Source organism: Phallusia mammillata, chromosome 6 (genome assembly GCF_965637545.1).
Source record: "Phallusia mammillata chromosome 6, kaPhaMamm4.hap1.1, whole genome shotgun sequence".
Lineage (NCBI taxonomy): Eukaryota > Metazoa > Chordata > Ascidiacea > Phlebobranchia > Ascidiidae > Phallusia > Phallusia mammillata.
The window spans coordinates 1,360,332-1,386,858 of record NC_137257.1 but is presented as its reverse complement, the minus strand read 5'-3'; the positions used below and the strand labels follow the sequence as shown (position 1 = coordinate 1,386,858).

The window sequence follows — 26,527 nt, the reverse complement described above, 5'->3', positions numbered from 1 at the left end:
CAAGTTTTCAGCGCTTCTGAGCTTGATTCTTTTTTAATTTTCAGATATACAAATAGAAAACGTAATTTAAATTTTACTTCTTAACAAGCACTAAGTTACAACTTCACAGCATGTATTTAGGCTAGTAATTCTAAACCGTGGCTCTCAGGATCGCATGCTGACATGAGACGTGCATGATTAACTCAATCATGCCTAAACAAATCTGGCATCTCAGAATGACTTAAAAGAAAACTATTTCAATTTGTAATCGCCTGAAATGTCAAAACACTTTTATTTTGCGCTTTAGGGTGGTATGTTATGTACTTTGTTCTGTTTTTCTTTCATGGTTACTTGCGACTTTTAAAGCGGCTGCGACATACAGTAATATTGAGAACCACTGATTTAGACCAAATTATTCCAGCCCACTAAAACTGATGTCACATGTGGCAACAACTTTTTTGACGATGCGGCATGATGTTGCTTTTTTGGTAATATAGTTCTTTCTTGACGTTAGAAATTCGTTACTACACAGCAATACAAGACAGAAAAACAAAACAAATTTTGCTACAGCAAAACGTGATCAAAAATACGCGGGATTATAAATGGATGAGGGAAAACGCACAATTCCGACAATGATTTTCAATATAAAAGTTGCTTGGGTGTGAAAAAGTAATGTTCGTCTGTTTCAAATTGACGCTGTACATATAGGCTGTGGGATTCAGCCAGTTTGCACCGGTTCTTTAGAACCGTCTTACGAAATTTTATAAGATCAACGAACCGGTTTGGATTACTGGTTACTGTCAACGGACATCTTTTTTTTAACAGAATCGGCTAAAAAACATAACTTTTGTGATATAACCGACTGACAACAAATTTAAATCCCACTACTGCATATAGCCATCCCCACAGTAGGCAACGCCAAAAATATTGTTTTACCTGCCTAAAATGGAACGAAAAAATTGAAACAAATTATTAAAAAAATATCATCTGAGGGTGGCAAATTGACAATAATCACGCATATCTGCTGTCTTGTTTCGACTGAATGTTTTTTGCCGTCCTGGCAAGGGCCATGAATAGCCAGGCCGGTATTTTGAGGAAGTTTGGAATGTAGGGAGCCAACCAAACGCCGACGAATCCAACCAAAATTGATTGTACACTTCTCACACTGAGCGGTGTTCTACCTGTTAGTATATAACTTAAATAAAAAATGCTAAAATTTCCAAGGTGCATAACCGTTATGTAGGCTACAGTGCAAACTGCATTTCGTCCTTTTATTTTCTCACTGAGCACCGAACATGTTTTCTTGTGAGGTTTGGTCGCATATAACGCTTTAGAATATACCGTAGGCCAGGGGTCTCCAACTCAACGGTTGTCCCGGGCCAATTTTCAAATTTTCTAGAGGCCGCGGGCCACCTGTAGTCTTACATGTCAAAATGTTCTTAAAGACCTTTATACTGCACGCTACCAATCATAGAAAAATATGTGGTTACATTACTGTGGAATTGACACTCTACGCCAGATGTTTCCAAACTAGATAGTTCATGGTTCCTTGGTGGCTAATGGCGTTATTTTCGTTGACCTTCAAGAGCTCATGACTTTACAATCTTACTTGCGTGTTCATCAATGCTTTTTATTTCATGAAAATCAACAAAGAAAGCAATTGTTTGCGCATAATTCCATATCGTAGTTTTGTCTGTGATGTCACAACCCGCTCTTAGATCATTGATATGCGTAGCCAATTGATAACATTTAGGTAAAATAAATCCTAAAGCTGTAGTGGTAAAAGTTTAAATTACTTTTAGCAGCTTAAGCTGTTTAATTAGTTTTAGCTGTTAATTTATCGTGGACCGCGGAAAATTACGAAACGTCTGTTATGTAAATGAAATGGTTTGGAAACCACTGGCCTATAGGCATCTGAAAGTCAATGCGACCAACATAAGTGTCAACAAAATGTTGGTTGGCCTTCCCGGACTTAAAGGAAACAAAAATAGTGAACACAAAAAACTTAACGGATTTTAACTTCACGCTTTGATGATCAATAAGATTGCATTATTTCATCACAATAATAATAATGTATCACAAAGGTTAAATTTGGTATTTTTAACTTAGTGATGTATGATTTTGAATTGCGAAATACTTGAAGGGTAAAACGAACACATCCTTTAAATTTTACAAGATAATAATTTAGTTTTTCATCTGCTAATAACGCCGCGGGCCACGGAAAATTGCTTGGCGGGCCACATGTGGCCCGCGGGCCGCGTGTTGGAGACCCCTGCCGTACGCCTACCATATTTTTGATTGTCCTCGAAGAACAACAAGATTTTTGTTTAAAAAGAACATAAGTCCTCCAAAAAGAGGACGCGTGGTAGGAGCAGCTATTGTGCCCTCTTTTTGCGCTCCACAACGTTTCAACTTCCAACGTTGCTTCGATATGTAAACTCGGCCCGACAACGACAACAGGAATCGGTATAGTAAAAAAGTTATTTACATCGCCACATTCAGCTTTAACCTTCGTAGGAAGAAAGATTGTTTTCATATTTTATTTATATATTCATGGACAACTTTTTCATTATTTTTTCAAAACGGTTTGCCATTATTTCGAGGGCTCGCGGTCCTTTAGCTGGAATGAGTATTTCAGAAAAACGAAAGTTAATTGCAGGATTTTAGCTAGTTATGCAAAATTACGCTTAACAATTATCCTAAGACAACTTGTGACATCACAGACAAGACAAAAGGCATTACAATTGTGCGCGAACAATTGCATTTTTTATAGTTGTCAGTCGATTCTTAATTCTAATTAAATTCAAACTTATTCAGGGGCTTTGTGTTCATACCATCAACGTCTTTCAATCCATATTCTTCAGCGATGTCAGTTGCAAGCAAAACTTGCCCACTTCGCTTCATAATGTCAGGATCTAAGTATGTAATTTAGGGATTAATACTATTTTGTTATTGGTTAAGAACATTCATTATTTACCGACAAGAAGACTTGCAATACACTTTCCAGTAAACTCTGTTGTTTCGCCGTGTTCAATCAACCACTGAAACTTAAAACATATATTAAGCTAGGATTAAATACTTATTAGGAAATTTTCCAACTGTTCCGAAACACACTTTAAATGCCTTTTTGTTAGATACCTGTTCGTGTGTGGAACAGACCTGATTATAAATGTAAACTGTTTATCATTTTTTAATGTGACTTAATATGTTATAAACCGGTGCAACTGATGTGGCACCTCAAATCACTCAAGGTGGCATGAGCATGTAGCTTTTTACGTCTATTTAGACCGTTATTTTCCTCATGTTCGTTTGTAGTTTGTAGCAATAAAGGAGATCTTTAACACTTTGCTTTTAAAATTATGAATAACAAGTAAGTGAGCCTGAAGTTCGAGCCCAAAACCCGGCCAGAACCTGAATCGTTTTTGAGAAGCCTGTTTAAGCCTAAAACCTAAGCCCAATCCTGGCCCGACTTAAACCCTTTACCTAGCGCAAGCTCTGCGAACAGCACATATTAAAAAGATACCTTAAAACAAACCCGGCCCGATTTACAATTCTGATTCACCAATACTCAACTGATTCTGATCCGTTACAGAATTCATCCATTGAGTCGACGACAGTCTTAGTACGAACCGGTCCAGGCCAGACAGATACAAAAGCAACGTTGAATTTTTCTAAATCCATGCCGCAATCCTTTGCCATCCGGTCTTGCTGCAAACAGGCAAAAAAAATCAAATGTTGTTTTTTCTACAATCATAAATTGGTGTTTTTGAAAGTAGAAGAAAACACTTTTTCAAAATACTGCGTAAAAACGTTACAAACATTACGTACTGCTAGTTTTCCAATCCCATAAGCCGGTGTTTTGAAATAAACCACCGCACCAACTGAGCTGATGTTGACAATTAATCCTTTTCTCTGCTTGACCATCAACCGAGCAGCGTACACTGAACATAAGTAGTTGTTTCTGCAATAGAAACCAAACTATAGCACTCATTTAGCGGCTTAAATAAACTGCTATATGTTTCAAAATCATTAGAAAACTTTACACGGATCTGTTCATAAGTTTAACGACAAATATTTCGGCTCAAATAGCTAGATAAATCTTCTATGCCTTGGCATGCCATGTGGAAATCTTTGGTGACCGGCTGATTCTGTATAACGCCTTCAATTGGCCTGACCTGGCGTAGTATCATTAATTATTTCTTATCATGATGTTTGGCCAAACCATTTTGAACAAAAGCAATCGTTGACTTGAGAGCATTTTGGAGCTTCAAAATTTTCCACCAAAGTTTTTTAAGTCCCTAAACACTTATTGTTGCATGTTGAACCTTAGTACCTTAGCCCGACGTTGTTGATTTTATCCCACCCGTCTATTGATTGATCCCAGAAGGATTTGTTCGCGTTGTCGATCATCCACTGAAAGAAACTTGTTTTTTATCAATTGTTTGTGTTGAAAAATTGCACTAAACCTGTGACACAAACGTTTGAGATAAAAACAAATTAAAATCACTGCCGATCAAGAGCTTATATATAATAAACACAGTAGACCTCGGTTAAACTGGATTCGGATAATCCGAATCGTCGACTAATTCGGACAATAACTTAAGGTACAAATGATTTGTAATGTGGTAAGGCTTTAACTAATCAACATCGGTTAATCCGAATCTTCGTCTAATCCGGACATTTTTTGGGTCAAAACGGATCCGGATTAACCGAGGTTTTCTGTACTTCGAAACCAAAAGACGTTTCAACAATCACTGTTGTCATCTGTACAGTAAAAAAAACATGCTATGCCGACAATAAGAAAAATAAAATAAAATAAAAGTTGAAAAGCCATAATTACTTTAATAGCTGAGTAGGCGTTGTTAACAAGCAGATCAAGGCCACCGCCGTTTTCTTTCGCGATTAAGTTGAACAATTCTTCGACCTGATCATCATTACTGTGATCGCATTGAACTGGATTGCATTTGCCACAAGCTTCTCTGTTTATTGCCTGTAAATAGAACGCATACGATTATGCAAGAAGTTTGGTAAAATATTACCACAGTGTTGCTCGATTTTTTTTGTACCCCAGGGCAAAAATATTAACTGTGTAATAGTCTATATATAATCATAATATACGTGTAGCGGTCCGGCGCGTATCCACCAATTGTGGCCTTCACTTTTTTGCGCCCCATAACGTTTTAACGTTGCGCAGCTATTTCCGGCTTGGTGATTGTTTTAGTGCAATTGTGTCGCTATGTTTTCTTACGCCAAGCAAAGTAAACTCGACTCAACCTTGCTACCTTCCAGGGCGCACCGTTTGGGAACCACTGCATTGTAAGAACGTACAATACCCAACATACCCATTATTTAGTTTCTTGGTTAGTCTCCACATTCTGACACATTATTCTGTTGTGTTTGTCTGGTAGTAAAACTCATGTCAAACGCTTAGCGCACGACTGAGTTCGTATCAGGAAATCGATGTGTTTGTCGAATAAAATCGCGAATCGAAAGTTTGGCCAAGCAAAAATTTAGCCGATGTTGTGCATCTATAGCAGAGGTCGGCAACCTTTTTGAACAGAGCGTGCCGATTTACTTGTTATTTCCATGTGGAAATGGCTTCGCGTGCCTACATTTTTGTGGGTAATAGTGGTTTGTGCCAGGTGACCTTAAAGAGAGTTTTGTGCATGAAGGCTGGGTTTTACGACAGTGTCATGATAAAAACTACAACAAGCAATGTAACAGGTTAAATTGGTACTTCAATATAAAGACGCAAATCGGTTGTCGTGCCAACAAAAATCACCTCGCGTGCCAACCCTGGTCGCGTCCCGTGGGTTGCCGACCCCTGATGTATAGAAATAAAAACTTTTTACCTCTTCTTTCACAAGATTAAGCTTTTCCAGATCTCTTCCTGTGATGTAACAAGTCGCTCCATTAGTAACCAACTGAAGAGCAATTCCTCTGCCAATTCCACGCGATGCTCCAGTTACCAAACACACCTTCCCTTTCAGATACGGCATTCTGTCGAGAACACTCGAATGCAGTTTCTAACTTGTTCAAAATATTTTTGTTCCTCTCGTACAACAGACTACATAGTCGATTCTAAGCCATAAAAACATAAACTTATTTCAAAAGTGGGTATCAACGTTACTGCTCTACAGATAGTATACTGCAATCGGTAATCGGATAGGTGACACGACTTTAAACAATTATTAACTTTTTGGCTAAAACCAACTCTATGCTGACCACTCAACAAATGACGTTTTATTGGTTGTAATTTCGCTACGATTTTATAGAGCGCTGTGTCCGTCGGAAAATCTAATAACACAGGAACTCACAGACAGGCCGGCTAATTTCCAAAAGGTGACACAACAGAGCATAGGCTTTTACCATTGCAATAATTGCTGACTCAGCAAATTGCTGATTTATGTCAATAATTGCTGGTTTAGCAAATTGCTGAGCAATTGACATAGCCTTGCCGTAAATGCTTGGTGGCCGGCTGTTTCGGTATCACGCCTTTTAGGCCTGCCAAGCTATGATATATAAGTGAGTATTCCATGATCGCTGGTCTGCATGAACGCTTCAGGGCTGATCCCAGTTATGGATTTATGTTTATCTTAACTAATTATAGGAAACATCTCTATTTTTTGCCGAATCTCGATCATATTTTATGTCTGAATATAGGTCAGACGCCCTGGACCAGGGGTTCCCAAACTTTTTTGGTCTGTGGCCCAAATGTATATTTTAATAGCGATTCGTGGCTCACCACGTGCTGTAAATTTGGGCACAAACAAAAAAATAACTCAAAAACAGGGAAATGGTTTCTACCAATTTATTTTAATGAGATATATGCTCCTGAAATTTGGCTACAAGATTCGGAATTCTTTCCAAATATTATGTTTTTCAAAACAAAGCGCATAATATCTACACTATAACAAAACAGTAGAATCTGTTCAAATGGCTCTGTGGCCCAATGAAAATGTCTTGGTGGCCTAGTACTGGGCCATGGCCCACAGTTTGGGAACCACTGCCCTGGACCATTCGGCCAACGGCTAAGTTTCTGCCCTAAAACTTAGCAATCATCTTGCGGTTTATTAATAGAATTTCGACTGTCCTCATGCTGATAAGAGTTAATAAAACGCTTGCGACTATTTTCAACTCAACCAAATCACAGCCTCGCCTAAGGCGTTAATCCACGCTTCAGGAAACAAATATTTCACGTTTTTAATCTTTTCATAATTGGTATGCGACAAGTTACTCTGGCCAATTTAAACAATCCAAACGCCATTCTTCAGCGAATTTGGAGAGTATGCGTTGTTTCACAAAAATAAACTAAATTATTTTACAGTTTCTTTCAGTTTATTTCCGTTTTAGCAAAATTAAACTGTTACCACATTGTTGCGTATTAAGCACTTTTGATTTGTCTCAAATGTAATTTTTCAGCTGAGCTCAATTAGCCGTTAGGCTTAGTAGCACTTAAAGAAATCTGATGCCTATTGTTTTACACCTCAAATGACTTGTAATTATTTTGAACCGCATTTTTGCCTCATGACATCCATTCAACCACTCCACAGCCTCCCATTACCCGCAGCACCACAAATACTTCAAGCTTCAGGAAACATTTTTTTTCTCACATTTAATGTTACTCGGGGTTAAAAAGATGCGATTACAAAACCACAGAACCTCAGTTCGCAACATTACGAGCAAACTATTGATATTTGGAAGCACTTGCACTAAAACAATCACCAAGCAGGAAATAGCTACGCAACGTCAAAACGTTATGGAGCGCATAAAAGTGGAGGACACAAATGTTGGATAATGGCTGGACGCTCTGCATCTACACTGTTTTATAAAGCATATGTGGCTGGGGCTCCGTTTGGCGCATTGTGAGTAAACACGGCTGGTGGTAAAACATTGGTGGCACCATTCGAGGGGCCTACAAGCTAACCACCAGTGTCAGTGAAAGAGGATTAAATATAAGGTCACATTTCGTTAAAATATTGTATCGATTTACGTACTACATTATTGTATTCTATTTTGTTCATGTGCATCTTGACGCAACAAACATAGCAAAAAATGTTATTGTGCCAGGAAAAATACACGGTTACCTGATAAAGAGAAAGGGCCTGAGTGGTTTGGATCTCGCTGTGAAAATAGTGACGCTAAAGGCAGCGTGACTGGGTTTGACAACAGGAGAAGATTACAGCCGACCGAAACACAAGTACATTATTGTGCTGCGTTAGTGCAAAAGCATGCTTTACTTTCTATTAATACTTGCATTACAGTTTGTTTTTAAAATTGTTGTTTATTGGGGTTCCGCAAAATACCCAGTTAGCTTGCGAAGTCTTTGTGAGCTTGTGTTAGTTAGGAGGGAGAGTTGTTGAACTCCTAATAAACTTCAATTTTCGTTCAATTACTTCACGCTTCATAACGTCACAACAGAGCGCACCTGTATTGTGGCTGACGTTAAACAAGTAACTGTTCTTCGCGCTTCATGGAGTCTCAATGCGCAACGCTGCGTGGCGTAATAAGTACAGGACTCCAACAATTTGCAACAGAAATAATAACCGAGGAAACTGCAGCTTGCCTGAATATGATAAATAAAGACATTGCTATCGTCCGTATTTAATGATCAGAATGTGTTTGTTTTAGGGAAATACCCTATTTGAAAACAACACTTTCGAACATGCGACGACAAACAGATTTGCGCTTGCTGCGTGTTTGCTTTAATCACAAAGTTAACAAAGGTGTGGTTTGTCAAATTTAGCCAGGCTGGAGCGTAGGCTGACAGGCTTGCTGTTAAGTTTATTTCTGCAGCAATATTTGACGCTACTACAACAAAAACAGCACCCAGGAAATTTTGGTTTAATAATTTGGATGTATGATGAGGACTCAATTAATTTGGTGTTTTGGCTTAGTAGAACTGCCCTGTTTGTGTGTTTGAATTTAAATATTTTTTAAAGTTGTTTATGTATACTTTACAACAGCGGTCAGCAACCGCCGGCCCGCGGCCCGGTATCGGTCCACGAGGAGTTCGTTACCGGGCTGTATAATTTTTCTGGGTAAATGCTATGAACATTTTGCTCATGTATTTCGGGGATGAATTTAAGCGTTTATATTGCTAAATATTTGTAGTTGTTTTTATGACCGGTCCGCGGTATAATTTTGATTTCAAAAGCGGTCCGCAGTGCAAAAAAGGTTGCCGACCCCTGCTTTACAACACATGTGCGGTAGTTTAGGTTAAGAGATATAGTCTGATTTATTTAGTGCATGTTTTTTTAAACTAGGTGGATTTTTTTCAAGTAGTTTAATTGCTGCATATCTTTTTAGTGCAAAACGGCACCCCTGAATCATATTTTTTTACTTTTAAAGTTTAGGCATTGCCTTGTGGACTGAATCATGCCAACAAAATCCGATAAGCTTGATATTTCCACATTTTGGATCGAGTTGTCTGGGACTGCAGCTGAAAATGCATCCTATGCTCTTGAGTTGTCTTCAGAACATTTGCAGAATATGGATAATGGAACTGCTGCAAAAATTCTGGAGCAAATCTACATCACACTTTGGTCAAAAGACTCTTTTGTGTTCAGTTTTAAAAGATCTCAGAAATTGAAAATTAATGTGATCACAAAAAATAAGCAAGCCTCATTTAGTTTGTTTAGTCGATGTCACTCTCGGCAACTACTGCAGCAAATGAATGACAGCATCTCAGCTGTTAGTCAAATAACAGGAATTTATTGTGGCATAATTGAAGACACAACTGTTACTGAAATGAAAACAGAATCTGTTGGCCTTCAAGAGTATGTCCAGATGATGTCTCAATCTCAAGTCTACATCATGCAACTTATCAAACACAATGCCCATCGGGTAAAAACACATATTTTTTTTACATGTCGCTGGTCTGATGGTTATAATTCTGCTGTAATCACTGACTTCGTACTAAAGCATTTTATTGGTGAATAGCACAGAAGTTTTTTGAATTTTTAGTGTCAATTCTTAATAAAATTTGGATTTTTTGAGTGGTGAATGTAAACCGGAACAACAATCAGTTTCCATATGAAATTACATCTGTTTTTTTGTCTTTGTCATTATTTTTTTATGTCACACCACTATAGAATTGTAGAATAATAGAAAACAGTTTTGTACAATTATATCAGTACAAAAAGTCTACTTGTGAAAAGCATTATCCCATGGTTTTGTTGTACGTAAGTCATAGTTTACATGAGCAATTACATACTTATACAGGCTTCAACCATAGATGAAAGTACACAGACTCTTGAAACAACCCTGACACCAGACCCAGCTGTGCTAAATGAAACCAAGGTGACTTGCAGATTGTAAATTGGAAGGTTTATTTGTTATGAATGGTTTGACTGCTTATGCAAAAGTTCTATAGTACTAAAAAAGAATTTGTTAAAAATTCATGTACATTTCTGCACCTCTGCATAAATATAATGTTACTTTGATAACGAATGTTTTTTACATTAGCCGAAGCAACTACTAGAAACTGAAGATCAACCTGCATTGGATGAAGGATCAGAAACTGAACAATTACCTGCACAACAACCTGTGGTATAAAGTCAACATTACTATAATTTTAATGAAAATATATTTTAATATTGTCCAAATTTCAAATTTTATGGTTTATAAAAAAGACCAGCATTGCTACACCTCATCTAATCACCACTGCAAAAACAAAATAACAAACACATAACATTTTTTTGTATCATATCATTTAGATGGATTTAACCCAGGAGATATGTTTGCAGACTACAGAGCCATTTACATCATCAAGTGCAGAGTCACGTAATGAAACTCAGGTAAACTAACATTTGACATTGTTTTGTGTTACACTAAAGTATTAGTTTTATCCACATTTGTTGTCACATATGCAATGTTTGTTTTCAGCCCAAACAGATTGTAAAACCCAATGCACCACAAGTGAAACCGGGAAAAAAAGAACCAGAACCATTAAAGGTAAAGCACAAACTGTTTATTTTTTAACACAAACTTCCGTGAAAACTTTAAACATAATGTTTTAAATTAAAGAGATTTGAAATACTACAATTTTGCAGAAAATGGGCACAGTCCAGCTCCCAGCTTCTGATCAAACCAACATTAACGCAGAAACTATCCAACATCTTACTATAACTGCTCCCCAAGCTCATTTTCCGGACTTTAGAGCTCTAGGTTTGTGTCTTTATCAATTTGCAAACAGTTAGACCAGAGAAGATAATTGATAATAAACAAAACCAATGGTTAAATCAGTGTTTAGTTTTAAACATTTGTATGCTATATACTAATTAATAACTACCGTAATTTTCCAAGTATAGTGCGCCCCCGTGTATAATACGCACCCTAAAAATGGCATGTCGATGCTGGAAAAAAGCCTGTACCCATGTATAATACGCACCCAAATTTTTACTCTTAAATCCGTAAACAAAAAAATATTTCAGAAAAAAGATCATCTTTTGAAACAACCGGATGTTATTCTGCCGGTCAGTATCACTGCGCATGCGCTCGCAAACTCAATAGCGAAAAATGTTTAGGAATTGTGTGACAGCAAACGAGATCTTACCGGTCGCGTTCAAGCGGAACCGATCTTAATACTTGCAGAGAACATTTTTATTTTTAAAACACAAATGAAGTTTAATATGTATCAGATTAAAATACCTAAAAATCAGAATAATTAAATTCAAACTTATATACAAAATTTTAGTTCGATCCGTTGCATATCGGCAATGATATCACCCCATTTACATTGTCGCTAAATGGGCAGTGTGCAATATTTGACAATAACACACCATCAAGGATTGCACCATCGCATCAAACGATGTGTCGTCAATTATGAATTTTACTGACTAAGTGTGTTGGGCAGGATGGCTAAATGTGATGCGCGATTGACAACAAACAAGAAGAAAGGTGTGATTTAAAGTTTTATTTCGAGGCAGATTTTCTTCAAAATTTGTTGTACCCATGCATAATGCGCACCCTAGATTTTAGGACAATAAATTAAGTAAATTTTGCGCATTATACATGGAAAATTACGGTAGAAGGGTGGCTTAGCACATTTTACTATAGCATATACACTACAACCTATTCTGCAAACTGTAATATATTCTCTATATTTATTTATATTGGGTCCTATATTAGCCAACATTTTTTATAATCTTGATTTGTTTCTGCAGGCAGAAACTCATGGGTCCCCAAAACCGCAAAGTTGTAAACAGACAACCATAAGAAACGGTGCTATAAAGTCAAACACAGTGATTGGTAGTGTTCCTAAAAAAAAAGTTATGTAAAGTACAAACTGTCTAAATCTCATGCAATTGAGACATTGTTATAAGTTTGTGTGCCTAAATAGCATAAAACACTGACATCTCAAAATAGCATATTATACAAACTGTCAAAATGTATTGTTGATTAATTCACACATTTTGGGGGGTTGGTAGGGAAAATTATAGGGCTGCAGGGTGAAACACAATATTCGACAGCTACAAATGCCAAATTCATAAAACTATCAAAAATTCATCCAAATCGGACGTTTTTTAAAAAATAGGTGGCTTAAGCAGTAAATATTGGGCTACATGGTGAAACACAATAATTGACGCCCTAAAATGGCATAATGAAGAAACTGTCCAAATTTCATCCGAATCGGACATTGTTTAAAAAAATCACCCATTTTAGGGGTCTACTGGGGTAAATATTGGGGCTACAGTGTAAAACACAACAAACGATGCCCTAGAAAAGCACAATGAACAAACTGTCCAAATTTCATCCGAATCGGACATTGTTTAAAAAAATCACCCATTTTAGGGGTCTACTGGGGTAAATATTGGGGCTACAGTGTAAAAAACAACAAACGATGCCCTAAAAAAGCACAATGAACAAACTGTCCAAATTTCATCCGAATCGGATATTGTTTAAAAAAATCACCCATTTTAGGGGTCTACTGGGGTAAATATTGGGGCTACAGTGTAAAACACAACAAACGATGCCCTAAAAAAGCACAATGAACAAATTGTCCAAATTTCATCCGAATCGGATATTGTTTAAAAAAATCACCCATTTTAGGGGTCTACTGGGGTAAATATTGGGGCTACAGTGTAAAACACAACAAACGATGCCCTAAAAAAGCACAATGAACAAACTGTCCAAATTTCATCTAAATGGGACATTGTTTAAAAATCACCCATTTTAGGGGTCTAGTGGGGTAAATATTGGGGCTACAGGGTAAAACACAACAAACGATGCCCTAAAATGGCACAATGAACAAACTTTTCAAATTTCATCCAATTCGGACATTGTTCAAAATTTGCCCATTTTAGGGGGCTAGTGGGGTAAACACTGGGGCTATCGAGTCAAACAAAACAAATGGCACATCTACATAACTATATCTACCATCTGTGAAAATTTCATCCAAATCCATCAAACATTTCTTGGCAAAGTGGGGTGGACAAACTTTGGGTAGAAAAAAAAAGAAAAACAAACAAACAAATCGAGTAAAATCAACATGTGTCCCCTTCAGGGAAGGGGACCCATAAATACTGTTTGCACAAGTGTGCAGGTCCCTTAAAGAACTTATTTTACTTTTTAATGACATTGGTAAGGTCAAACCTATGGTTGGACACAAAAGTTTTAAGTAGGAATGTAAACCAGAACCGCACCCCAACTTCTGAATCAGTATGGAGTTAAACCATTAAGTGTGTTGGGTGTTAAGCTAGATTTTTGGGTCAGTTTATTTGCCTGAAAAAACAAAAAAACGAAAATAGTTGTTTCTAAAACCTCAACCAAACCTGAACCCTTACAAGTAGCAAAAGGTAAATCGAACCGAACTCCATTTGACACATAGCTAAATACCCTGGTGAAAAGCACCTTGTTATAGATACACTTTAGACACATAACTAATGAATGTAATGTTTTATTTTTTTTCTTTGAAGGTGAAAAATTGAAGAAAGACCTTTGGTCTCAAGCAGAAGCCCGGTCAAGGTTCTTGGAAACTGCCGTAGAGATCAAGAAGGTTTATGAAATGGCACAGCTTGAGATTGCAGAAAATGCCCCTATGCAAGCCAACAACTACAATTATGAAACAAGCTTTCAACAACGAGAAAAGCTTTTACAGAGGTTTAGTCAAAGCACAGGAAACATAAAAATAAAAGAGATTTTTGAGAAGTTACAGGCATATACAGAATCACAAAAAGCAACACATTCCCAAACTGTGGTTATTAACAGACGACAACTAAGAAATGCTCCTACATCGCAAACGAGTAATCACAACATCATTGGTGTCATAGGTCAAGCAGGGATTGGCAAGACAACTTTTACAAAAATGTTAGTCCAACAAGTATTGTCTAAGCAAATTTTAAAATCTGTTTCTTTTCTTTTCTATCTCTTTGTGAGGGAGATTAACTTCTCCAGAGATTGCAATGTTCTTCAGTTTCTTGTACGAAGTGCCTTGCCAGAGTGGAAATTTGCAAAGAAACAGGATGATACGTTGTTAGAGTATGTAAATGGAGATGAAAACGTCTTGGTGGTGATTGATGGATTTGATGAGGCATTACTTTCTAATGCACAATACGCAAAAGTTTCTATCTATGACGAGGCATCGCCTGAACTTATCCTTTTGAATTTAATGTCTGGACATATTTTGCCATTTGCCAGAAAAGTAGTTACTTCTCGTCCTGCTGAAATGTTTCAACTCCGCTCACCAGTTAGACCACCCTTTCTATTACAAATCCTTGGCTTAAGCCAAGAGTCCCAGGATATTCTCGGTCAACAGATTTGTGGTGATTCATACAAAGATCTCAAAACAATGTTGTATAAACATCCTGATCTTTCTTTGTATTGGTATGTTCCCATCTACTGCATTATGGCCTTTTCCTATTTTGCTAATGACAAAACAAGAATTTCAGAATCTTTTACTTTTACATCCCTTTTGACTATGACCTTTATTGATTATGTGAGTACTGATCACATGCGAGGAAATGGGGTGGAACTGGAAAAGTTTGCCAATCTTGCTTGGATTGGTATTTTAAGCAAACAGTGCATTTTCAGAATAAGCGACCTAAAGCAAGTTGGTCTAGACTACAGCACAGTCCAGGCATTTTTCCAAATGGCTCTGTCCAAAGGTTTGAGATTTAATATGAGCATTCTCCAAGGTGACCAGTTGATCTTTTTTTCCCACCTCATATGGCAAGAGTATTTTGCTTCTGTCTACCTTTGTTTGGTTATGTCCGTTGCAGAGTTTCAACAGCATGTGCAAGGCCATATGATTAGAAACTCTGCCGTTGTGCTGAAGTTTATTTTTGGTCTTTGTAATCGTGAGGTCTATACCCAGCTGCAATCAGTTATCCCGATTTCTTCAGAAGCATGGGTGGCCAAAAAAAGATGTCTTTACTCATTTGTGGAAAAGTTAGGTTTGCAAACAGGCACTGTTTTTCAAAAATTACTTGAATATTCCTCTCTTTTATTGGAAGCCCAAGATGAAAGCATGTTGCAAGCGTATATCAGTGGCATAAGTTCCACATATGTATCCACACCAATAACCTTACAAGGGTCATTGCTGCCAAGTGATGTTGCTAGTTTTTGCTATCTCTTGAGAGGTTTTCAAAACCAAAACATGAGCATCAGAGGGATAAACATAGCAACAAGTGGAACGCAAAACAGGTGCACCTTTATCGGCGATGCTTTTACCAGACTTGCACTAGAAATCGGATCTGGATTAAAGGTAAGATGGGTTCCTATTCTGGAACATTAGATTATTACAAAAAGTTGATTTGCATCAGGCAGGCAGAAGGGTTTTGTATAATTTGTTTGTTACTTGCTTTATTTTGTTTGTTCACATGAAAATACATAAAGATGATAAACAACAGTTTTACAACGAGTTTTGTACCTTTTCCAGTTAGAATAAGTATGGAGGTTGATTAATATTGTTTTTATTTCACCTTAGCTTGAGGAACTCAAACTTTCAGGCATTCAGTTTGGTGATGAAGGGGCAAATACAATCTCAACTTGTGTGACAACAGTCAAACATCTGCACATTAATAAATGCAACATCACCCAGAAAGGATTGCCAAAAATTGTTGCTAGACTGTTGGAGTTGGATGATCCAGTAAGTTGGCAGTTATTCAGTTTTTGATCCCAAGTTATTTCTGATCTTGGTATGAATTGGGCATTAATAGTACTAATTATTGGTGATGTACCAGATATTCGGTTTGCTGAATTGGCTAGTTTTACAAAGATTTTGTTTCAGCTGGATTGCAGAAAATTATTTGGCTGAAACAAAACCTTTGTAAAAACTGAATGATTTATAAACACAAATTTAAAGTGTAAAATATATCTTTACACCCAGAGAAGTAAAATGATATTGAAACACAAGTATTCTGTTATGGTAACACCATTGTTTGCCTGGTAGAAAAAAAAGCATAGCCTCTGACTTCGCATGATGGCATAAATGATTCGGTTGATTTAATGTGTTTTAGCCAAACCCAAATTTAATCGTTTCGGTGCATGTGATTCTGTATAGTTTCGTTCTACAGCATATTTGTAGAAAACGAGCATTTTTACGATAAAAGTCACCAAAAGTATGACACACCTACCTTTCAGATGACAGAACTTAAGTTGGGCCAAAACAACCTGACAGATGTTGGAGCAGAACTCCTTGCTCCCTGCATTCCCTACATTCAACAGCTACACTTGGACAATTGCAACATCACAGAAGTTGGGGTGCAAAAAATAGCCCAAAATGTGGTGCTTCTAAATGGCTCGGTAAGTATGGATATTGAACCTAAGCATTAGTGTGATTACATTTCAAGTGCAAAATACTGTGAGTGTGTCTAAGTTATGTTTCGATTGTATTTCAAGATGCAACTCCTTAATCTTTCTGGAAACAAAGTGGGCAACAAAGGAGCTGCTGCACTAGCTGAAGGTTTGCACAAAATAAAGCAACTTATCTTGCTTATGTGCCACATTACTGAGGAGGGCACAACCATACTTGCAACAAAAGCCAAGAATCTACCAAGTCAAGTAAGTTGGTATATTATTATACAAGTGTAGTTCTCGGTTCTTTGACATTTAGGAAACCAGAACATATTGTTAGTTTTACTGCAATATTTAGGTGCATTTTTTTCCATCAGGCTAATAACACTTATTTCAAGCCTGTTCAAGTTTAGTTACTTTATATGCTTGTTTAATCTTTACCAGTTTGACTAGTAATTTCACATATTACAAGGTATTAAACCAACTCTACAAATACAAACTAATTACCAATTTAGGATTCCTTTTTGTATGTTATGCTGTTTCAGATGGACTTGTTGGATTTATCCGAAAACAAAATTGGAGAGGAGGCAATTCAGGCATTTTCCCACTGTGAAGGAAAAATAGGAACGCTGAGATTAGTGTTTTGTAGCATGAATGCATCCCAAAAAGAACTATTGAAAGTAAGTGTTGTTATTTATTGAGCCTACTCGATTGTAAGCTGTTGCTTGTAAGTGTTTACTGTTTGTGCTGCTTACATGTTTGTGTCATATGAATACTATTTTTACATTCAGGCTTTTTTGATTTACTTCAAATTCAAAATTGTTTTTACATGTAGCCATTATATACAAAGTGAAAATCTGTTCTGTTGGGTAAAATTATTTGCATGACAAACAATTGTTGACAAATAGTTGCACTATGTAGCCACATAAAGAATTGTTCTCAAACAATAGTACCTAACTTTGTTACATACGGCTTACATTGGAGCAAATAAGGTACATACAGCAACTTGAGTAATACTTTTTTTTCCTTTGTAGGACATAAATGTGGAATACTAATGCCAAGGGATACAGCATGTCGGACAACAAAGAGTCACCCTTCAATTTCAACACATTGTTTACATTAATTTTGTACATTAGCTTGTAAATCATGTCAATATTTTTTATGTAAATGCTTTTATTTGATTTATACCAGCCTAGTTTTGCGCTTCTTTAGTTTCTGCTTTTATGCATCACCCTGTCTTTGTACTTAAAACATGTACCATTTTGCTTATTGTACTTTTTAAATTGTTTGCAATGTTTTGTTTAGGAACCAACCTGTGTAAAAATTTCATGGTTCTTCAATATTCATCGACACTTTTCTTTTACATGCTGTATCATGTTTACGCATCATACTCTAGTGGTTTCTGTAGTGTACAAATCCAACTTTTTATCAGTGCAAAACCAATTTAGTCAACTACAATAACTTTTAGGTTTGCCTACTAAAAAAATATGACTGTAAATGTTAAAGTGATTATAATTTCAAATGTCATATGCATGTACATAAAATAAAGTTGCTTAGAAACAAGTTTTCGGCGCTTCTGAGCTTGGTTCTTTATTATTTTTCAGCTATACAAACAGAAAACGTCATTTTAATTTTACTTTTTAACAAGCACTAAGTTACAACTTCACAGCATGTATTTAGGGTAGTAATTCTACACCGCGGCCGCATGCGGCTTTAGACTGTAATTAAGATGTGGGTTTAGACTGTAATTAAGATAAGACTTTGTGAATCGTTAATTCAACCACGCCTAAACAAAGCAATATGGGTGGAAAAAGTGGGGGAAAAAAATATTTCAATTTGTACAATTCTGAAATGCGAAACACGTTTATTTTGCGTCTCAGGGTGGTATGTTATGTATTCTGTTCTGTTTTTTTATGCTTACTTGCAACTTTTAACGCGTCTTTGATTTGACATGCAAAAAAGGTTGAGGACCACTGATTTCGATCAATAATAATTATTTCAGCCCACTAACTTACGTTCACATGCGGAAACAACTTGTTTGACAATGCGGCATGCTACATAGCTAGTTTTTTTTTTATGTTATAGTGTTTTCTTTGCGTTAAGAAAATCGTTACATAGCTTACAAGACCAAAAAACAACAAAATAATGATACAGCAAAACGTGATCAAAAATGCGCGGGATTATTAATGGATGAGGGAAAACGTATAATTCCGACGATAATTTTCAATGGAAATTTGCTTTGGCGTGAAAAGGTGATGTTCCTCTGTTTCAAATTGTCGCTGTACGCATAGGCATCCCCACTGTGGGAAACGCCAAAAGATAATTTTTTACCTAAAATGAAACATCACATGAAAACAATTGAACAAAATTAAAAAAATATAAAACAAATCATCAATTAAGAGTACCAAATTAACAAAAATCACGCATAATTGCTGTGCTGTTTCGCCTGAATTGCTTTTGTGGTCCTGGCAAGAGCCATGAAGAGCCAGGCCGGTATCTTGAGGAAGTTTGGAATGTAGGGAGCCAACCAAACGCCGACAAATCCAACCAACATTGCTCGAACACTTCTCATACTTAAAGGCGTTCTACCTGTGTAGAAAAATAAAAACGCTTATTATTTTTTTAATTCAGTTTTCGACACTCCGAACGAAGCTACTCTAAAATACACAATCTACACAAAACCTAGGGCTGTTGGGGTTTGGGCGAGGGCTTGTAATTACAATAGCATTTATCTCATATCAATCTAAGATACATGTTTAAGGCTAACATTCCTAAAAGCGCTACCATGTTAATACTCGCAAATTTTAACACAGCGGATGATTTTTTAATAGGATCAGCCCTAAAGCGTTTATGCCAGCAGGGGTCGGCAACCTTTTATGCGACGCATGCCAATTTGTTTGTTATTTCCTTGTGGTAATGGCCTCGCGTGCCAACGTTTTTTTTTTATATAATAGTGGTTCGTGCCATCAGGTATCAATGATAAAAAGAAAGCAGAGTGTTTTGTGCATGAACTTAAAGACAATGGCGTGATAAAAACTATAAACAAGCAGTGTAATAGGTTAAATTGTAACTTTTATATAAACACGCAAATTGGTTTGCGTGGCATAAAAAAACACCTCGCGCGCCAACCTTGGCACACGTACCAGGAATCGCCGGCCCCTAGTTTATGCAGGCCAACTGAAACGACTCAGTATGATGAATGAATCACAGCACACAAGGGTTGCTATGTATAGTAGGTCTGTCAAACATCTTTATGTGCAAGGACGGAGTGCTATAAAGAACAAAGCCTTTGCAGGCTTCATAGCCGTAGCGTGATTTAGTCGGAAATACATCGTTTTAAGCAGTGAATATAAACATTACAAGTTGTTTAGTTTATACCAAATCACGCGGCACATTGCCTAACTAAATTGTTTTTCAATGGCACACTACAAAGGCCAGAAAGTTGTTTAAGGCAAATTAATTTTTGCAATTGAGTGTGGTGAATGGGATTGCTGTTTATGACAAATTAGTAAAAATCAACTTTAAACGTTCTCATGTACGTCCGCATTTCGCAATTAAGCCCCAACACACCGAAGAATGTTTTCACTTTCCAAGTAACGAACATTCCGCTGCACAATTAACTAACTGTACAGTTTGAAAATCGCTGGTTAATACCATCGATATCTTTCAGTCCATATTCATCAGCAATGTCAATTGAAAAGAAAATTTTTCCACTTCGTTTCATGATGTCGGGATCTAAACAAGAATACACGTGGTTGGTTTAGTGCAAAATCTGCCTGAATTTGCAAATGGTCGGATTTGGAAACTCAAATTTTCAAGTCGAAACATCAGTATAACATCACCGTGCACAACTTGAAAGTTTTTTAACGAGTTATATTCAGTAGTGGGATTCAGCCGGTTTGCACTGGTTCTATAGAACCGTCTCACGAAATTTTATGAGATCAGCGAACCGGTTAGCATCAGTGGTTACTGTCAATGGACTTTTTGTAACAAAACCGGCTGAAAAATATGACTTTTGTGATAGAACTGGCTAAAAAACATGACTTTTGTGATAGAACTGGCTGAAAAAAAATGTGAATCCCACCACTGTTTATATTCAGAAAACCCTGTAAACTCTGTCGTCTCACCGTGTTCAAATAACCACTGAACCTTTGAAAAGTGACAAAGTTTAAACACTGTATGTGACAAATAATTATTGATTGATATATTTTGAATGAAACAAAATGAACATCCTGCAGACAGTGCACAATGTTTCGACCTATAAGGTCTCATCAGTGCAGCTGGTTACGAGAGATCGGCCGCATTGGCTATAGCGCCATCCGCAGCGTCACTTCGGTTTGTTGGGATGTGCGATGCCACAACTGGGCATAAATCACAGAGCTGCACTAATGAGACCTTACAGGCCAAAATAGTGTGTAGCCTACTGTCTGCAGTTTACTTATTACTTATTGGCTTGATGCTTTTACATAAAATAAACAATTTGTTTCAATTGCGCCGTTGTCCTTTTGAAATCTCGACAATAATGTTCTACAAAATACTGAACATACGTTTTGTCCACCAGGTTGCATATTTAATCAAGTTATCGTCAACTGATGAGGTGCTAAACAAAATACGCGTTAAAACACGAAAAAAAATACTGACACGGAGTGTAAAGTCAGGCCCGAATCTAGCCCGTATTTTTTTAAGAAAAGCAAACCCGAAAAGCCCGGTCCGACTTACAACTCAGGTAGAGACTAACATTTCATTATCGTTTATTACTCAACTGGATTAGGTTTAACGCGTCCAATTGACCTGGCGTACTATGATTTATAAATGAATGTGGCGTGATCGGTGGTCTGCGTAACTTCAGAGCTGATACCAGTTTTAAATTTATGTTCAACTTAATTATTACTCAACTGATTTTGATCCGTAACTGAATCCTTCCATTGACTCCGTAACAGTCTCAGTACGAACCGGTCCAGGCCAGACCGACACAAAAGCAACGTTGTATTTTTCCAAATCCATGCCGCAATCCTTTGCCATCCGGTCTTGCTGGAAACAAGTAAAATATATGAAAAGGTTGTTTTTCTACAAGTTTAAATCGGCCTTTTCCAACAAAAGAGTTAAATGGACCTTTAAAAGGTTTTTGTAAGTTGATTTATAACATTTTTTTTAAATCCATGCCGCAGTCCACGGAAATTCGGTCTTGCTGCAAAGAGGTAAATTTTTTAATAAACTTTTACCTAAAATTATAAATTGGTGTTTATCAGCCCAGAGTTGGGTCTACAAAGGTTTTTGTAACTGAACAAAGAAATTTATATTTTAATTCAAGTTGCGCTCATGATGACAACAGAGATTGTCGAAACGTCTGAACGTTGTATTCTATATACACCAGTGCCTTGGCAGTAATGTTTATTATTAAATTCAAGTTGTTTTCCGATTTTTTTCCTTACAAAAACACAAACAAAGAAAAACAAAAAGATTTAACAAAAATGATAAATGCTGATTTAGACTGGGTCCACAGGGGTCATGGGTCACTATAGGGCATCGTATATCAGAGTCAGGGTCACTATAGGACATTGTATATCAGAGTCAGGGTCACTATAGGACATTGTATATCAGGGTCAGGGTCACTATAGGACATTGTATATCAGGGTCAGGGTCACTATAGGACATTGTATATCAGGGTCAGGGTCACTATAGGACATCGTATATCAGGGTCAGGGTCACCATATGACATTGTATATCAGAGTCAGGGTCACTATAGGACATCGTATATCGGACAGGGGTCGCCAACCCGCGGCTCTTGGATCCTTCTGATGCGGCTCAGTTTTTGAAATTACCAAATGTATTGATTACACTTTCTGTGACGATTATGCCGAACACAAAGTCGAAAATGAAAAATTGCATTGCAATAACGTGAGCGAACCCGCTTCTAGTAGCTACAATTAACCACATCTATACCATAAAACGTTGAAAGAAGCAAACTGGCTGCGCGCAGGTTAACACGTAACGTAAGGTTATTGTTCCGGTCAGCGTGTGTGCGAGCGCAACAATTCCTGAAAGAAATGAAATCAGCGTCTCAAGTAAACATAACATTCAATGCTAGTCGCTGTACTAAAAACTAAAAAGATACAGTACAAGTAAAAAGTACGCAAGAAACCAACTAACAAAAAAAAATCAAAAGTCGTGAGACAAAACGTTTTTGTGGTGGCATTTTATTTTGAAACGGCTTTGCGGCTCCCAGCGTTTTTTTTACTGTGCAAAACTGGCCCAAATGGTGACAAAGGTTGGCGACCCCTGCTATAGGACATCGTATATCAGGGTCAGGGTAACATCGTAAGTCAGCACACAAAACGATGGATTAGCTTCGTGAACCTTGAACAGTTTGTTCAGCCTGGCCCTGCACATATTTGCTGCGGCAGTGGACTTACATTTTTTCTCACATTTACGAAATTAAAGTTGAAAGTTAACTTTCTTTCAACAACTTTTGTGTCGTTGGCCTACAAAGCACCACATACTGAAAAGTTCAACAACTCTAAATAAAAAAATCGTCAACACATAAAGTTGCAAACATTACTTACTGCTAGTTTCCCAATTCCATACGCCGGAGTTTGGAAATAAACCACCGCACCAACTGAACTAATGTTGACAATTAATCCTTTTCTCTGCTTGACCATCAGCCGAGCAGCGTACACTGAACATAAGTAGTTGTTTCTGCAATAGAAAGCAAGCTGTAACACTTATCTCAAGCAGTGCATCCTTTAAGGTTGCCAGATACACCTACAGTCTGATGATTAAGTATGTCGCGTTTTTGGTACTTATCATCAGTGGTGGGATTCAGCCGGTTTGTACCGGTTCTATAGAACTGTCTTACGAAGTCTTATGAGATCAGCGAACCGGTTAGCATTACTGGTTACTGTCAACGTACTTTTTGTAACAGAACCGGTTGAAAAACATGACTTTTGTGATAGAACTGGCTGACAAAAAAATTCAATCCCACCACTGCTTATCATATACATATCTCTTGTCACCAGCTGCACTGACGAGACCTTATAGTTTAAAACAGTGTGCACTGTCTGCAGCTTATCATTTAATGGCTTTATGCTTTTACATATCAAGTAGCCAAACATATCATTTTCAAAGCGATCTTATATTCAACGCAACCACGCAGCTCTCATACGCACTCTACCACTTCTAAACGCAACTGTCGAAGTCAACAAAACAGCCACACACACACATCAAGATTCGCGGGCATTTACCAATCAACCACTTGTGCCTCAAGAAACATTTCAACTGCAGTCACAACCCGTGCCAAGGTGCGCACTCAAAACAAAAATTTATCACAAGTGTAGCCTAGGCTATGCTGTAGAATCACGAGTCACCAGAAACTTAGTATGATTCTAATTAAAACAGATACAGCACGTTCCTATTACGTAGGCGAAACAAAATTTATCTTAAATGAACTTTAAATGAATTCAAGCAAACCAAAGTTTCGTTTGGTAAAAAATAATATGTTTCATAATTAAATAATTTGATTTCGTATTTATGTTAAAAGTGCGCCCGGAAGATTTTTGGTTTCACAGGTGCACACTGGTGTATAAAGTTAAAGAGAAACACTGGTCCAGAGGCACAGGTTGTGTCTTACGATTGTGGTTTTTGACAGCATGCTACGTTCGCAAAGGCTGCCTAAGTAAGGTAGCTCACATCGTTGGAGGTTTGCAAAATTGTGCGATATTGGCAAGTCATAAAACATTGAAGCTTGGATTTTACAAAAAACAATATAATGTAAATTTAAGCGGTTATCCTGGAAACTGGCCAAGAAAAAAAAAACAAGAAAAATGTATTGCCACTTTTCGTGCCGACGCCCGCAATGGTAAAGTACACGATAAGAAGAACTAATTTGATGTTGTACCTTAGTCCTACTTGGTTAATCGCGTCCCATCCGTCGATTGGTTGATCCCAGAAGGTTTTGCTCGCGTGGTCTATCATCCACTAAAACAAAAACTATTTGCAGTGAAAATTTGTTTGCCGTTTGGGACTGGTAACGTATAAATGTTTGAAAATAAAAGTATGTTTTTATTTGCGCAACTATGTTAATTTTGTCCCCTATATAGGCTACGTTACATGCTTTGCGTTTTAAGGATTTGTTGTCCACCACTTAGGTGTTTGTCCGCACTAACTGGTATACACTTAAATCACTGATTATGATAAGTGCATTTGCCCAAATGTTTTAGAAGAAAACATATCTTTGAGCCACTATTTCAGTGTTTTCTTCATATAAATCATAGTACGCCAGGCCTATTACAGCCGTTATGCCGAATCGACCGATCCCCAAGCATCCCCATAAGGCAAGGCACAGGCTAGAAAAACGGGATTCGAACCTTTTTCTCTTGTTATATTTACATTAATAGCCGAGTAGGCGTTGTTGACCAGCAGATCAAGGCGACCGCCGTTTTCTTTCGCGATTAAGTTGAACAATTCTTCGATCTGATCATCCTTACTGTGATCGCATTGAACTGGGATGCATTTGCCACAAGCTTCTCTATTTACTGCCTGCAAATAAGAAACTCTTGTTATAATACTCGCAAAAAGTTGTAACTCCGTTGTAGGCTATAGGAGACGTTATCTGACACCGTCTGATTAAGAGTTATGTCTAGACGGGCCGTTATTTGTGTCAAAAATGACATACAGAGTGGTAAACATGGCAACCAAGAGCAAGATTTTTCAGCTAAAAGTTGTTTTAAAATTATTATTTTTAAAAGCATAAAAGTTCGCTTTAATTTTAAGCTTCGATATTCACGGACCCGTCACGGCGTTTCAGCTTAATATCCCTTATTTCAGGGGTCGTTCGGCAACCTTTTTTGCATTGCGGACCGTTTTCGAAAGAGAAATTTTTTTCGCGGACCGGCCTTTAAAAATATAATCATTTAGCAATAAAAACGCTTAATTAGTTTATCATACCCCACATGCACGGGTAAAATGTTTCAAAGCATTTAACCTGAAAACTATACGGCCCGGTAACGAACCTCTACCGGACGAGCATTGGGCCGCGGCCCGGCGGTTGCCAACCACTGCCCTATTTCATCTCTATTTAACTTTCGTTGTTAGCAGTTTTCATAGACTGACGATGCCTGTTTAGGTAACATATATATATAGATCCCAATGTTTTACAACTTAAGTTTAACACGAATTCGTTTTAGCTGATTTTGAGTCAAAAGCATTTGCTTCTTTATTATTATGAAGAAGTTGCAAAATAGTAGGAATCTGCACCTCTTCTTTCACAAGATTAAGCTTTCCCAGTTTTCTTCCTGTGATGTAACAAGTAGCTCCATTAGCAATCAACTGAAGAGCAATTCCTCTACCAATACCACGCGATGCACCGGTTACCAAACACACCTTTCCTTTCAGATACGGCATTCTGGCAAAAACACACTTGTAAACTATAGTTTGATCCTGTATGGCGCCTCTACAATATGTCTGGCGTTGTATGAATCCAGTTTGAGTGGGTTACCAATACGGTTTTATACCGGACACTACAATGCCCTAGCCTAATAACAGTTTGGGTCAATAATTAACTTTTACGAGAAACCTTAGCTGTTTTGGCCAGAAACTGGTCGGTCACAGACTAAGCAAACTTCGCATAATGTTATCCTTGGCAAACATGCAAGTGTTGCGAGAACATTTTTTATAATTTTTATCTGATTAAAAATACCACATTTGGCTGTAATTTGATCCGCTTGATGTCGCGAATCCAGTTCTACCACGTGTTAATGGATTTTTGGCCGCAATTTTCGAAATCTTGGCCGAATGGTCCGGCTCGCCTGACCCA

At 37.4% G+C, this 26,527-nt stretch overlaps 2 protein-coding genes and 1 pseudogene across 4 annotated transcripts; 1 reads left to right on the top strand and 2 right to left on the bottom strand.

Annotated features, from left to right (window-relative positions):
* Positions 1-261: 261 nt before the first annotated feature.
* On the bottom strand, positions 262-17,290 carry LOC145233659 (dehydrogenase/reductase SDR family member 1-like). Of its 2 annotated transcripts, XM_080098434.1 has the most exons (9): positions 17,224-17,290; positions 5,832-5,979; positions 4,820-4,969; positions 4,313-4,392; positions 3,808-3,940; positions 3,553-3,687; positions 2,957-3,026; positions 2,814-2,894; positions 262-1,160 (listed from the first exon to the last, which is right to left on the bottom strand). In XM_080098434.1, exons 2-9 carry the CDS (start codon positions 5,976-5,978, stop codon positions 991-993), a joined length of 966 nt encoding a protein of 321 aa, XP_079954560.1. In that variant the 5' UTR covers position 5,979; positions 17,224-17,290; the 3' UTR covers positions 262-990. The 2 variants fall into 2 exon arrangements, with proteins under 2 accessions (XP_079954560.1, XP_079954561.1); XM_080098435.1 differs by lacking the exon at positions 17,224-17,290 and having other exon boundaries at positions 5,832-6,056.
* LOC145233656 (NACHT, LRR and PYD domains-containing protein 12-like) lies at positions 9,320-18,104 on the top strand. Its single transcript, XM_080098429.1, has 12 exons — positions 9,320-9,825; positions 10,204-10,281; positions 10,447-10,530; positions 10,698-10,778; positions 10,867-10,935; positions 11,034-11,148; positions 13,899-15,685; positions 15,908-16,069; positions 16,564-16,725; positions 16,822-16,983; positions 17,262-17,396; positions 17,751-18,104. Exons 1-12 carry the CDS (start codon positions 9,358-9,360, stop codon positions 17,769-17,771), a joined length of 3,324 nt encoding a protein of 1,107 aa, XP_079954555.1. The 5' UTR covers positions 9,320-9,357; the 3' UTR covers positions 17,772-18,104.
* A 1,023-nt stretch (positions 18,105-19,127) lies between these two features.
* On the bottom strand, positions 19,128-26,115 carry LOC145233662 (dehydrogenase/reductase SDR family member 1-like; annotated as a pseudogene). The gene is made up of 8 exons (XR_013861151.1): positions 25,969-26,115; positions 25,102-25,251; positions 24,611-24,690; positions 23,280-23,412; positions 21,613-21,747; positions 20,822-20,865; positions 20,371-20,492; positions 19,128-19,305 (listed from the first exon to the last, which is right to left on the bottom strand). The product of XR_013861151.1 is annotated as a dehydrogenase/reductase SDR family member 1-like (transcript).
* Positions 26,116-26,527: the final 412 nt, after the last annotated feature.

What these genes read in the sequence shown, in the direction of transcription:
- LOC145233659 (XM_080098434.1), bottom strand. Translation starts at nt 5,978, where the DNA reads ATGCCGTATCTGAAAGGGAAGGTGTGTTTGGTAACTGGAGCATCGCGT. An exon ending in ATGGGATTGGAAAACTAGCA is followed by an intron (nt 3,688 to 3,807) that starts GTACGTAATGTT and finishes GCCTGTTTGCAG; the next exon opens with CAAGACCGGATGGCAAAGGA. An exon ending in TCTGTAACGGATCAGAATCA is followed by an intron (nt 3,027 to 3,552) that starts GTTGAGTATTGG and finishes ATATGTTTTAAG; the next exon opens with TTTCAGTGGTTGATTGAACA.
- LOC145233656 (XM_080098429.1), top strand. Translation starts at nt 9,358, where the DNA reads ATGCCAACAAAATCCGATAAGCTTGATATTTCCACATTTTGGATCGAG. An exon ending in TCAAACACAATGCCCATCGG is followed by an intron (nt 9,826 to 10,203) that starts GTAAAAACACAT and finishes ATACTTATACAG; the next exon opens with GCTTCAACCATAGATGAAAG. An exon ending in CCAAGAATCTACCAAGTCAA is followed by an intron (nt 16,984 to 17,261) that starts GTAAGTTGGTAT and finishes ATGCTGTTTCAG; the next exon opens with ATGGACTTGTTGGATTTATC.